This window comes from Struthio camelus, chromosome 1 (genome assembly GCF_040807025.1).
Source record: "Struthio camelus isolate bStrCam1 chromosome 1, bStrCam1.hap1, whole genome shotgun sequence".
Taxonomy (NCBI): domain Eukaryota; kingdom Metazoa; phylum Chordata; class Aves; order Struthioniformes; family Struthionidae; genus Struthio; species Struthio camelus.
The window spans coordinates 46519243-46531428 of record NC_090942.1 but is presented as its reverse complement, the minus strand read 5'-3'; the positions used below and the strand labels follow the sequence as shown (position 1 = coordinate 46531428).

General features: G+C 39.7%; 2 protein-coding genes across 3 annotated transcripts in view; one reads left to right on the top strand and one right to left on the bottom strand.

The window, feature by feature from the left end:
• METTL25 (methyltransferase like 25) overlaps positions 1-5692 on the bottom strand; it is a 60091-nt gene extending 54399 nt beyond the window's left edge. The window contains exon 1 of one of the 2 annotated variants that reach the window (XM_068936488.1): positions 5424-5692. In XM_068936488.1, coding sequence (XP_068792589.1) covers positions 5424-5682 — 259 coding nt within the window. In that variant the 5' untranslated portion in view covers positions 5683-5692. The remainder of the gene's footprint in view (positions 1-5423) is intronic. The other variant, XM_068936483.1, reaches the window with a different exon arrangement.
• Positions 5693-5772: 80 nt separating this feature from the next.
• Positions 5773-11920, top strand: CCDC59 (coiled-coil domain containing 59). Its single transcript, XM_068936473.1, has 4 exons — positions 5773-5938; positions 6965-7187; positions 9179-9278; positions 11663-11920. The coding sequence occupies exons 1-4, from the start codon at positions 5818-5820 to the stop codon at positions 11822-11824; spliced, it is 606 nt and encodes a 201-aa protein (XP_068792574.1). The 5' UTR covers positions 5773-5817; the 3' UTR covers positions 11825-11920.
• Positions 11921-12186: the final 266 nt, after the last annotated feature.

Genomic DNA, 12186 nt, shown 5'->3' with positions numbered 1-12186 from the left:
ACTTTCCCTTTATTTTGCACAATATTCTCCAGAAGAACCAAATCTGTCACTTCCAGTGTAAAATGTTTATACCAAAAAAGATAGAATGTTTTATTCATACGGCTTTCCAGAAAAATAAACCCTAGACTTATTTCAGTGGCTATATGCATGGTTATGTTGATAGAAAAAACATACCTATTGAAGAAAAATTACAGTTTATGCATTATTTTTAAAGGGAGCTTCATCCCCTTAACTTATTTTAGACTTTCTGAGCAATGTTCCCTGAAATGTATACATATCCACAAAATGAATGTAGCCTGAGCCCCCCAAAGAATGCATAGAAATCTGTAGGTTTGTCCAGTGGGGACAAATCACTATAATCTGTCAAGCAAGAGAACAAAGTTTAAGAAGAGACTCAACGAGCAAGGCTACATGCCAACAATTATTGAGAGAGCGACAGAGATGAGACATTAAGTCTCAAGGTGTAGAGGGATATTTTGACTAGCCAGCTGTTCAGCAGTGTTGCTAGGCGAAGAAGAAATCTAATCTTCCTGATGACGAGTGTTCCCATTTCATATATATTATGATCTCTTTCAAGTAGTACAGTATTTAGTATAACACACTTGTGAAAATTACAGCCCATTCTAAAATACGTTTATGCTGTTTTTTAGCTCCATATTTTATTTCCTCAGTGTCCAGCAAGGGTATTTTCTAGCACTTTACAAAGCTGGAGAACGTAACAGTGAAATATACAATCTTTTTAGCTACTGGCACACATTTTTAAATATACTGGCCAATCTCGTATGACAAAACAAAACAAAAATCAAACAAAAACCTTTCCCCCCAGATCTGTTTCTCTTTTTCATGGCATGCAATTATACGAAATAAAGGAGTTTGGAAATACATGGGAACGTCATATTACAAAACATTTAACATATATTAGATGAATGAGAAACATATCTGAATAAACTCTGATTTTTGTAAATTTCACTTTCATGCATGTATGTTAAGTACATCCATACATCCGTGCTTACGCTAAAAAATATTTTGGTTTCTAAGCAGTATTTTTTCAGAACGTCTCCCTAGACGTTAAGTAATTTTCACTAATATTTATATTCTACACGTACTATTCTGTAGCATCAGTGGAAAAAAAACATGCCTTCTCTCATTACAGTGACATCAGATACTTGGAAGTGTAAGAAGAAATACTGTCATCCTCCTTCCACATAACAGGATAGTAACAAAATTTAGGAAAATTTTTTTTTGGAAGAAGCCTTTGTAGACTAAAAGATTACTAATATATGCATTTTTCAGTAATAGTAAACAGCATAGAACTCTTCTTACTGTACGCTTTATAGGAGCATTAATAGAAATAAATAGAAAAAATGTAAAACAACCTGAAATACCCTAGAGGTTTCATAGACATTAACTTCATTTTTTTTGGTACAAAAGGTGAAAATGAAAGCAAGCATTAGCAACAAATCAGGTAAATGTATGTTGTCTATAAATATGACCTGTTTCGATACTTGAGCCATATTTGTTTCACTATTACAAGCTTTAATTTCATTTAGTTTTATTTATTGGAAATAAACTCATTATGCCAATGTTAACCCTAACCCTCCTCTCAAACCAGGACCATTACAGTCCATTGGAAGTATCTGTAAAGTCTAGACCAAAATACGTAATTCAAGTCCATCCTCTTACTCTTCATCCAGGACAACTTCATTCTCGGCAAGAAACAGTCCAAAAACGGGCACAGATATGCACACGAAGATGCCACCCTGCACAAGCTACCTTAAGTTAAATATTTTGTTTAGGTGACTGTACCGATCCTGCACCGAAGATACACCTGGAGTGAAAGCTAGGGCGCTCTCATCAGTTTCTACCACAAACTCTGGAACTACCTTTTTTCAAACTGCATCAACATCAACTTCTGGGATATCATAATGGCCATATCCTTAATGTCTATCAAATGCAAGAATGCCATTGACTTAGGTACCTCATTTCTACAACACCAGCCATCAGCCAAAATAAGGTAAAAGCAGTATCTCAGGTACTTGTTGATCCCCTCAGGAAGGAATATATATTAGGTACCTCATCAGTGATTTTTTACCCAGTGAGGATTCTCAACTGGGGAAATACGCAACATCTTGGAAGGTGCCCTCCTCATTCTAACAGAAGGATCAAAATCCACAGATCCTCTCATGCTCATCCCAAAACCTCAACCCTCCTTCCAATTCCTCATGGAAAGTTCTCTCATGGAAATTACTTACATGACAAAAAATGTCACAATGAACTCCCACAATCAATTAAGAAAAACTCAGTATCAGTGAAAGAAATTATTTCACAAAACAAAAACAACCTCTCACCCTTTGTGTGGTGATTATAATGAAAAACTATCCGATGATTATCTGAGAATATTCTTTGAAGTTGATTTATACAACATGCAACCATCCTCTTGCATATGATTCTATACAACAGAATTGAAAGTCGCTGCTCACTTACTTCTAGGAAAAACTAGAGCTCAGCATATCTATTTGTCAAAATCCCTATACCAATACAAAATATTGCGCAGAATAATAGCATTAGGCCAATTTGCAATAACCTTACTTTTTAATTTGCAGGGCTATGTGAATATGAACTGACAACTTCATATTTTATTCTGTCAAATGTACCCTATGTTTCCTTTTAATTTCATTTGGGATCCCTATTAGAAGAGAGTCTAGAAAGCGTGTCTGAACTTTTTTTTTCCATTAGATTTGTCTTTTCCTAATAGTTTTGGGATTGTAAATGTATAAATGTACGACTTCTCAAATTCTTAGGCAGCTACGGTTTTACCATGTGAAATCAAAAAGCCATTTTACACTTATATTGAGTACGATGCATGACCCCAATGTCTTACTCATTTGGGCATATAAAGTAAATCTATTCTCATAGCCACACCCAAAAAACATGAGCAACAGCATGTTATGAGAGTACCGTAGCACTCATCTGAAACTAAATATATTTATCTAACATTTAAATAGCTGATAATTCTGAATAACAACCACACATACAGCTAATATTTTAAAGAAAGAGCAGCTTCTCTTTAGGTTAGGTTTTAAGATAAGTGACTATGTCTAACATTAAGTTGTACTAATCCATTTAAATAAGATCTTTATTGTAGCTATATTCTTCTCATTTTAAAGTAGGCTAACAGCATATTCATTTTCAAATATAAGTAGATGTCTGCAAGTTATCTTCACTGAGAAACTTGCATTCTCCTACAGCATGCTTTCCTCACACGTCTGGATAGGCACGTACCTTGCAGTCAAAGGACTCCAGCACAAATCAGCAAAGGTTTCCTTTTTATTTGTTACAAGTTCATAGTAAAAATCTCTCCAAACCCAGCCGTGCAGCAAATGGATAGATGCATACATTGCCATCAAACCAACAGGCATACGTTCATGCCATTGTGGTGGCTCCAATTTTGTCACGATGGGGGTAAAAATGTTCCCGGAGATTTTTGTAGTGTCTCAAAACTTTCCAAATGTTAAACAGAAGACATTCTGAGGCAGTTCTCTTTTTTAATAAGTATAATTTATCTTTGCAGGAACCTAATAAGACATGTTGTATTTTCTCCAATAGCTTGAAGACCTGAGATCCCTCTAAAATATACGCTTCATTTTAGCCATAAACTGTGACTCCTCAACCAGTAATTTCTGTATTAGATTTTATGGCACACATTTTGGATAGAGATCAATAAATGATTTTCAGAGTTTAGAATACACAAAAAAGTTCTGTGTCTTCCTGATTCTACCCCATGGGCCATCACTTCAGGGTCTGCATCCTTTCATAGGCTTTCCTATTCATACAGTTACGATCAAGGTGATTGTCCTTTACAGCTTTCCTTTTAAAGACTTCACTCAGTAATTGTTTTTGTTCCAGTCTCTATTTATATTTAATTTTATGCCCTTACTATCACTCACCATCAGTTCTGACTCTGATACTACCCAATGAAAAGCATTCATTAAACCTAAAGGTTTTTGTTGATGTTGCCCAATACTTTTGCTTGCTGACTGGATCACCGCCTTCCTTGTTTCTATCTGGCTCTCAAAGTTACTTCCAGTTAATTTACTTCCTGCACAAATAATTTTTGTTTCCAGATATCTCAACCCTTCCTTGAAAAAAATGTAGTCTTATAGTTAATATTTTGAAGGCTTTTAGATTCAGAAATGTTACAAAGTGATGTAGCAATTTCCAGTTCTTCAGTGTTTTTCCAAATTCAAGTCATTATCTCAGTTTGTCCATTATGCCAAAAAGCATGTCGCTCCACATGCTATTTTCTGGTCAGCTCCTTCATTACATTCAACATGCCTTTCTGCCCCATGTCATTTCATAGAGCATTCAGTGCTATGCAAGAGCTATCTACGCTCCATAAGCTTTGGCACGGTACAAGTTATTTTTCTCAGGAAAGTTCTTTGTCAAAGATTTCACCCTAGTTTTGAAACTAATCTTCTTGCTGGGACTCAGGCTTCCAAAACAACATCTCTTTCAGCCGCTTTATCTTCATTTCCGTACTCTGCCTAAAAGCACACTACTGGCATGTTTCTACTTGGAGGGCAGTAAATTCAGCAGTACAGTTTCATAGTTGGCCTCCCCGGAGGTACTGAAAATTACAAAATATACGAAGTGCTTCCCAAATAGCTCATCAGAAATAAAACAGCTTTCTTCTTCCTTTCCAGACACTCTTCATCACAGATACGTAGCAAAGCAGTGTTTAAGGCTTTTCCAGCTGTCCTCCGTATTTCCAGAGAGTTTCAACATTTGGAGGACTTTTAACTGTTACACCTTTCCACTCATACTGGCTTTCCGGTTCACTTTATTTCCGTTCTTCGGAAACTAGTCAGAGCAAACGACTGCAGCTCATCTCTGCGTTTAACCGAACGCAACAAAATGACATCTAAAGTGAACCGGTCACCGCCACCAGCTCTCGTGAGAGCCTCTTAAAGCGCAGCTGCTTCCACCACGGCTGCACTTCACCTGAATCGTGACTGTGCCCCTCTGCGCTGTGACCCTGGAAAAGGAGGGGAGCGCTCCCAGCGGCACGCCAGCGCGGGCGGGAACGGCGGCAGTCGGAGACTGATTAACGGGGCGGGCAACACCATGGAAAGGGCTGCGGAAAGGCAGGTGGTCAAGATCTGGATGAAAACGCAGCTCAGTAAAACGGCGGGAAATTGGTGCGTCTCAAGGTACCGACGCTACTCAAAAAACGGCGCTGAGAAGCGGCTAACAAGCGACGCCCCGCCAACCGCCACAGCACGGCAAATGGCGGCGCCCGGCATCGCGCCGCCGCGCCTCGCCCCGCCCCCCGGGCTCTCGCCCCGCCCCCCGGACTCTCGCCCCGCCCCCCGGACTCTCGCCCCGCCCCCCGGACTCTCGCCCCGCCCCCCGGGCCCACTCACCCCACTGCGCCGCCGCGGCGCCGGCGGCCTCCGCTAGGGAGCGCTGCAGCCCCAGCGGCCCGGGCCCGCCCAGCACCTCCAGCACCGCCTCGGGGCGCAGCGCCACGAGCTGGTCCCAGAGGCCGCGCGTGTAGAACTCCACGGCGTGGGCGCGGCAGAGGGGCAGGGCGCGCGCCAGGAACCGCGCCACGCGCCGCAGCCCCGCGGCCGCCGCCGCCGGCGCCACCTGCGGCGGCAGGGCCCGGCGCGGGCGCGACATGGCTCGCGCGGCGCTCGGCTCTTGACGCCTGCCGGCAGGCGCGGCCGCTGCGCTGGCGAGAGGCGGGCGAGTCGAGCGCCGAGTCGGGGCGCGGCTTGGTGACGTCTCGCTGCGCGACGACGGCGGCGGGTGACGATGGCGGCGGCGCGGCAGGGCAGGCCGGGCCCCCCGGCGGGAAGCGCGGCCCGCGGCCCCCGCCACAAGCGGCCGTGGAGGCTGGTGTCGCTGCGCGGCGCCTTGGGGAGCGTCCAGGAGGGTGAGCGGGGGGGGGGCGACGAGGGCTTGGTGGCGCAGGGGAGCCAGGGGCTGCCTGGCTGGCGGGGGGCCTGGAGCTCCCTCCCGGGCGTGGGGCGTGCGGACCTACCTATGAATTACGTAGTGGCAGAAGGAGAACGGAAGGGATGCTTCAAACATGGATTAGATATAAGGGCGAATTGAACGTTTTATGTTAAAGAAAAAATATGGTTAAAGTGATGGAGGTCATACTTTGAGCAAATGTACTAATAGTGTGTCTGCCAGTGATTCCTATAGTCACCCCAATGCCAGAGCAAGCTTAATTGTTCAGTATTAGCAAAAAAGTGCTCAAGATGCACTCAATACGCTCATTAACGGAACTACTAATAAGTAGCTATGTAGTGTGTGACCCTGAAACCACCATTATCTGGTGTTTCCTTTAAAGCTAAATGATTCTGTGATGTAGCATACTTCTTAAATGGTGGGAAAGCTCTTCCTGGAGAAATACAGAAAGAAGGTAGCTAGGAGTAAAAATAATGTCTTTGTGAAAAGATAGAATGTTAATACAATATAATTTAATAGCTGGGCCACTTTCCTCCTGTGATGTTGCAGCTGTAGACTTCTTAAGCAGCCAGTTTTACTACTGTCAGTGTTTTCTTGAGACTGTCTTGTAGGAATCTATTTGGATGTTGTATGTGCTGCCGTCAAAAGCAGGAGATCAAGTGAGATGTTACTGCCTCTTTTCACTGGACATAAAAAAGCATTAGCAAATGTGTACAATGTTCAGTATAAATTAAATGATTTGTTTGTGATGGCATGTTCTCTTAAGAAGTTTTCAGCAAATCTGCACCAGCTATAATGCTGCAATAGGGATCAGATTTATACCAGTGTTCTTCCTTCAATTGTTGACTGATGCTTGTTGAAATTAACAAAAGTAGCTGCTTGTTCTGTTTTAGGGAAGCAAATGGATAGGAAGTAGTTCTGGCTTAACATGTTTGGTACTGCTGTAGCGCTTGTGTATTTAACTCCCTTTTTCCGATGTTTTCAGGACAGGGATTTGCATTTCGGAGGAAACAGAAGATCCAAAGAGAATACCGAAAACTATTAAAAAGGGAAAGAAAGGTCGGGACACAGCGGGATATTCAGTTTACTGATACTTATCCAGAACACTTGAAACATCTCTACCTCGCTGAAGAAGAGAAGCTTAAGAAGCAGCGCAAGGCTACAAACGACCCCGTTTTGTCAGAAGAAAAGCTTAATAAAGTAGTAGAGTAAGTCTTTAAAATAAATCTCCAGAAACAAATAACTGTTTTCATTGTTAAAGAAATGTTTTAAATCTTGCGATTTATGTGAATTTGAGTATAGCAATTTAATTTACCAAAAAATTTGCTCTTAAAAATTAATAGTTTCTAAATGCACACAGAGAGAAGAACGTTGTTCGCTGATTTTTACCTGCTATGAGTTAATACACTATATGTACCTGTGCAAATGAAGATTTCCAAGAAGAGCTTAATGGGGATGATCCAGCTAGCAGAGAGAATAGTAACATGTTATTTGTGAATAACACTTTTTTGCTTGTTTATGAGCAGATAAAAGGATGTTTCTATTTTCTGTCTTTTTTAAAAGTTGTTTATAGTGAGATTTGTTTCAAAAGCTACTTATGTTTTACTAAATGGAAAAGTCAAATGGAGTATTTCATTTGAGGCCTAAAAACCTCAGACAACTTTGATGAATTTTTCCCCTGTTTGGAAGTAAGTCCCCCTGAAATCTTTGTTAGGTATGTCAGTAACCTGAAAACCAGTAGTCAGTCAGCTCTGACACTATCATAGCAGTGTTTTGAAACAGTGTTTCAGGATGGCAAATGAGATGATGTCTGGTTGTCCCACCTACAAGGAGTGCCTTAAGTCTTTGAATTTCAAGGTGTGTCTGCCTCTAAACTTTCCTGGGAAAAATGCTTGAGAGTAGGGGAACAGGGAGTCAAATCCTGTTGAGAGAGAGAGGAAAATTTTTTTTGTTTTGCTTAAATTAGGGTCATTAATTTTGGTTTTTTATCACACTCAATAATTCTGCCTGATTGTGACTGCTGATCTGTGAGGTGCAGTGATACCTAGAGTCTTTAGGTAGACTTTATTGTTCTATGTGGCTATAAAACAAAATTTTGCTTAGGTAGCTCTAAGTTTATGTCACAATTGAAATATAGTGTCTCACTGGAGTGGGTGAGGTGTTATTAGACAGTATTGCCACAAGATGGAGTTCAGAATAAGACAAAGATTTTTTTTTTTTTTTTCCAGAAAAGAATGATATTTCTAAATGAAAGCATGAGTGAATGTCTTCACTTTCCTCTCTGATTGTCTGAGATTTCCTAGTGATTGTGGCTAGTTTTCCACTTTGAAATGTGAGTAATAGAGAAATCGGAGCTTGTTTTGGCAGTAGTTGTTAAAAATCTAGCAAGGCTTATATTTCCCAGTATGAAATGACTTGGCTAGCATACTCTTTATGCAATGCCTTTATTGTGACTCTGAAAAAAAAGTCAGAACTAGGTAACCAGAGAAATCCACTCAAAGTAGCGGTGACAGTCAATGTCAAACATCTTGTTTGTCTGAATTGTTCTCTCTGGTGAAAAATACCTGTAGCAGATCTTGTTACTGAAATTGGGAAGGAACCTAATTTCCATTGCTAATTTCAGAATATTAAGGATAATAGTATCTCCTTCAAGAAGAGATTTTCATAAAGGCATTATTATTCCACTTTTTTGCCTTCACATGTCACTGTGACTTTTTGAGGAGACAGCCTGCTAACAGCTGGCTGTCTTCATATCTCTGCAATTGCATCCATGTGTTGGAACTAGAAAGAGATAATACAGCTCTAAGCTAGTGCACGGAGTTTTTCTATCGCTGAAGAGCTAATATAACTGGGGAAAACCTCTTTGGCATTCTTCAAACTGTATGAAACTTCATCCACATGAAGTTCCAGTGGATAAGGTATATGTGTTGCTAACAGTCTGTGCAGTCCAGTCTTCAGTATACTCAAGAGTTGATAAGTTTTTATGCTAGATGCTCGTTATGCATGAGCATCATATAAGATTAGTTTAGGTAGATAGCCATTCAGTTTAGAAGGATGAGCCTCACTTCTCACTTACGTAATCTGTAAATCTTAAAAGACTGTAAAGACTATACCCTGATTCTGCAATGGCAAAGGGCTACATGACTTAGTGTGCTTAGTGATATTCTGTATGTAAAGTATGTGTACTTTTTAATTATAGGCCAGTTACAACTGAAAGGAAGTTTAAGAAGAAAACGTCCAATCAGAAGGCAAAAGAAGAGTATGAGAAAATAAAGGCTGAACGTGCCAGGAAGAAAGAGGTAAATCTGAAACAGAGATTTTTCTTGACTGGAGGCAAAGGCTAGGATAATACCACTTTGTCTGTCCATCTGGACAGAAGCAGGACCATATGAGGGGAGCATAGATATTGGTATTCTTTCAGTCTCTTTCAAATTGACAGTAATATTCAGACATGCAAGTGTTCAAAACTATTCTCTTGGTTCTCGCGGTGCTATTTATTTGTTGTTGCTGTAGTGGTATTTTATTACATTGATTACTTCAACAAGAAATACTTAGACCTTGGTGTGCATATCCCAGTGGATTATACTGGACGTCTTAAATATTGTAGAAGAGGAAGTAATAAAAATACCATCATCTGGTGATAAAAAAAAATGAAATAACCTTCCCATTTCTTACTGTGTTATAAGACGGTTTTTATTTTTCATGCTTTGGTCAACAGTGAAACTATTAAATGTAATAGTATCCAAGCCGAATGTCTTCAAAATTGCTAGTAATTTTTTTCGTCATACTAATTTAATGAGAGTTATGCTTACGGTGTGTATCTTAATATTGCCATTGTTGAATAACTCACCTGAGACTACAAGCACTTTTCTCTGAAGCAGCTCATAAGAATTACTTTGAGAGGGGAAGTGTATCCAAGGTATTTAGACAGAAACAAACAGTGACTAAGTACCAGAATAACAATGATCATGTAGATGGAAAATTGGTGTGGTAATTACACACTTTTCCCCACGTTTATAGCAAACACTGCATTCACTGTTACTTATTGAGAGAAAAGAAGAAGGCCTAAAGGCATAAAAAACACGTTTGGCCTCTGCTCGCTCGCGCACTCTCTCTCTCTCTCTCTCTCTCTCTCTCTCTCTCTCTCTGGCCTCTGCTCTCTCTCTCTCTGGCCTCTGCGCTCTCTCTCTCTCTCTCTCTCTGGATATATATGTATATATATATATAAAACTAGGATTTAGTAGAGGTGAGAAAAAATACAAGTGAGGGTAGCAAATACCTAAGTAAGAAGAATGTTCTTACTCTGAACAAGCATTTGGTTGGTAGCTTAAAAGGGCATTGTGTACAGTAGCCTACCAAATAACAGCAAAAATTGTTAACTAGGAACTGCGTTGCAGTAATCTAGAGTTGATGCTGTTCTGGTTTTAACAAAATAGAATTAACAGTATTAATCATTGTTACAATAAAATATATGAAGCATTCTGGATGGAGAGATGTAGTCTTTGCAGGTTTATGTTTTTCCCAAGCAGACTCTTAGATTTATATTTGGAAATACTGTTCTGAGTTATGGCAAGTTAATTTTATAGTCCTACCTTATAGAGCATTCTCACTAATTTTTATATATCACAGAGACTATCTCTGCCACAGAAAACAAAAATATTCTTGATAAATTACCATCTCTTTGGACATTCTGCAAAAACATTTGCCTTTGTGGTCAGCATGGCACCGCATTTCAAAGAGTAAGCTTTATGAGAAGAAATCATCTGAACGAACTGAAGCAACCCTTCAGTCTGATTTGCAATAACTTGTGTGTTTTCATAAGACGTGATATAAGTGAAGCAAGCTGATTGGCTTGCTCATCATGAATGTTTGCTCAAATTACTGAAATTATGATACTAGAGAAGGGTGTGTAAGCTGCCTGATAAAATTGAACGTAATATCAGGATCATTGTCCGTATAGACTGTGGGTACCTCCAGTAATGTTTTCGTTGTATTTATGCTCTCTGTCCTCAAGAAGTAAAATTTGTACAGTTGAAAATTGAGTTAGCGTTTTCTTTTTTTTTAATCATATTAAAGACAGAAATGTGTGTTAGTTTGAAGAGCATGGGTCGAAGTCAGTTTAATCTTAAGTTGTCCATAGATAACGTTGCTTGTGATATCCAAGCATCACAAGCCTGGCCTACCTCCAGGTGTTACTCCAGATATGTCTCATTGATTTGCCAGTCCCGTGCAGGTTTCTCCAATCTCCTAGCACATCTCAAATTGCAAGACGTTTACATGGGGGCAGCTGAATCGTGTTCGTTCTTTGTCTTGCCCTTAAGAGTAGAGGGTGGAAAATTTTGGGTGCTGCTTCATTTAAGAAGGAAAAAAAAATTAAAGGAGCACATATCAGAGAAAAACCTGCCTTATTCAGTGACAAGCTTTATGGTACGATGTTCACTGAAGAAAACATGGCATTCCTCTTGAAGCTTTGGGCAAAATAATGTGTGCTTTGATTGCAGTGTGCCCTGGAAGAGTCAGAATTAAGCTTCTAAGAGTGATGGTGCTCCTAGTGTTAGTACTATACCTAGTTGCCGATACTTTCACAAATAAAATAAAATAAAATAAAATTATATTGCTTATAGAGCAATTTGTCAGGTGTAGAAGGTCTTTAATTATTTTGACATAATCATCTCCATTTCAGGAAGCAGAAAAAAGAAAACAACAAAGAGAAGAAGCTCGACGGTTGTACAAGCAAAAGAAACTGGAGGCTTATAAAATATTGAGTAAGAAGACCAAAAAAGGACAGCCAAATCTCAACTTGCAAATGGAGTTTCTCCTTCAGAAAATACAACAAAATACATAAATCTCTGCAAATGTCTTACATTTTCAGTTAGCAATCAGCTAATTACATGTGGATATTTTATAAAATGACTTTTAATAAATAATGTCTTTAGGCTTCTATATGACTTTTGATTTATTTCATCAGTCCCATAAGGAAGGATATAGACTGAAAATTTTTATTCTGTGCTGAGATTGCGTGTGGTCTTGTACCTTGAAAATTAATCGTCTGCGTTTCCAAACTAAATTCTATTAGCTATATACTGTCCCGAATTTCAAACCATTAGCACCTAATACAATTGGAACATCTGTGTGTTTCAGCTAGAATGCTTTTTGCGTCAGTATCCTCAGGCTTTTTCCACCTTATCTCTTCATACTTTTGATATC

Excerpts from the sequence above, each read along its gene's own strand:
- CCDC59 (XM_068936473.1), top strand. The coding sequence starts at position 5,818 with ATGGCGGCGGCGCGGCAGGGCAGGCCGGGCCCCCCGGCGGGAAGCGCG. Across the intron at positions 5,939-6,964 it reads CTTGGGGAGCGTCCAGGAGG|GACAGGGATTTGCATTTCGG; the intron begins GTGAGCGGGGGG and ends CGATGTTTTCAG. Across the intron at positions 7,188-9,178 it reads AAGCTTAATAAAGTAGTAGA|GCCAGTTACAACTGAAAGGA; the intron begins GTAAGTCTTTAA and ends TTTTAATTATAG.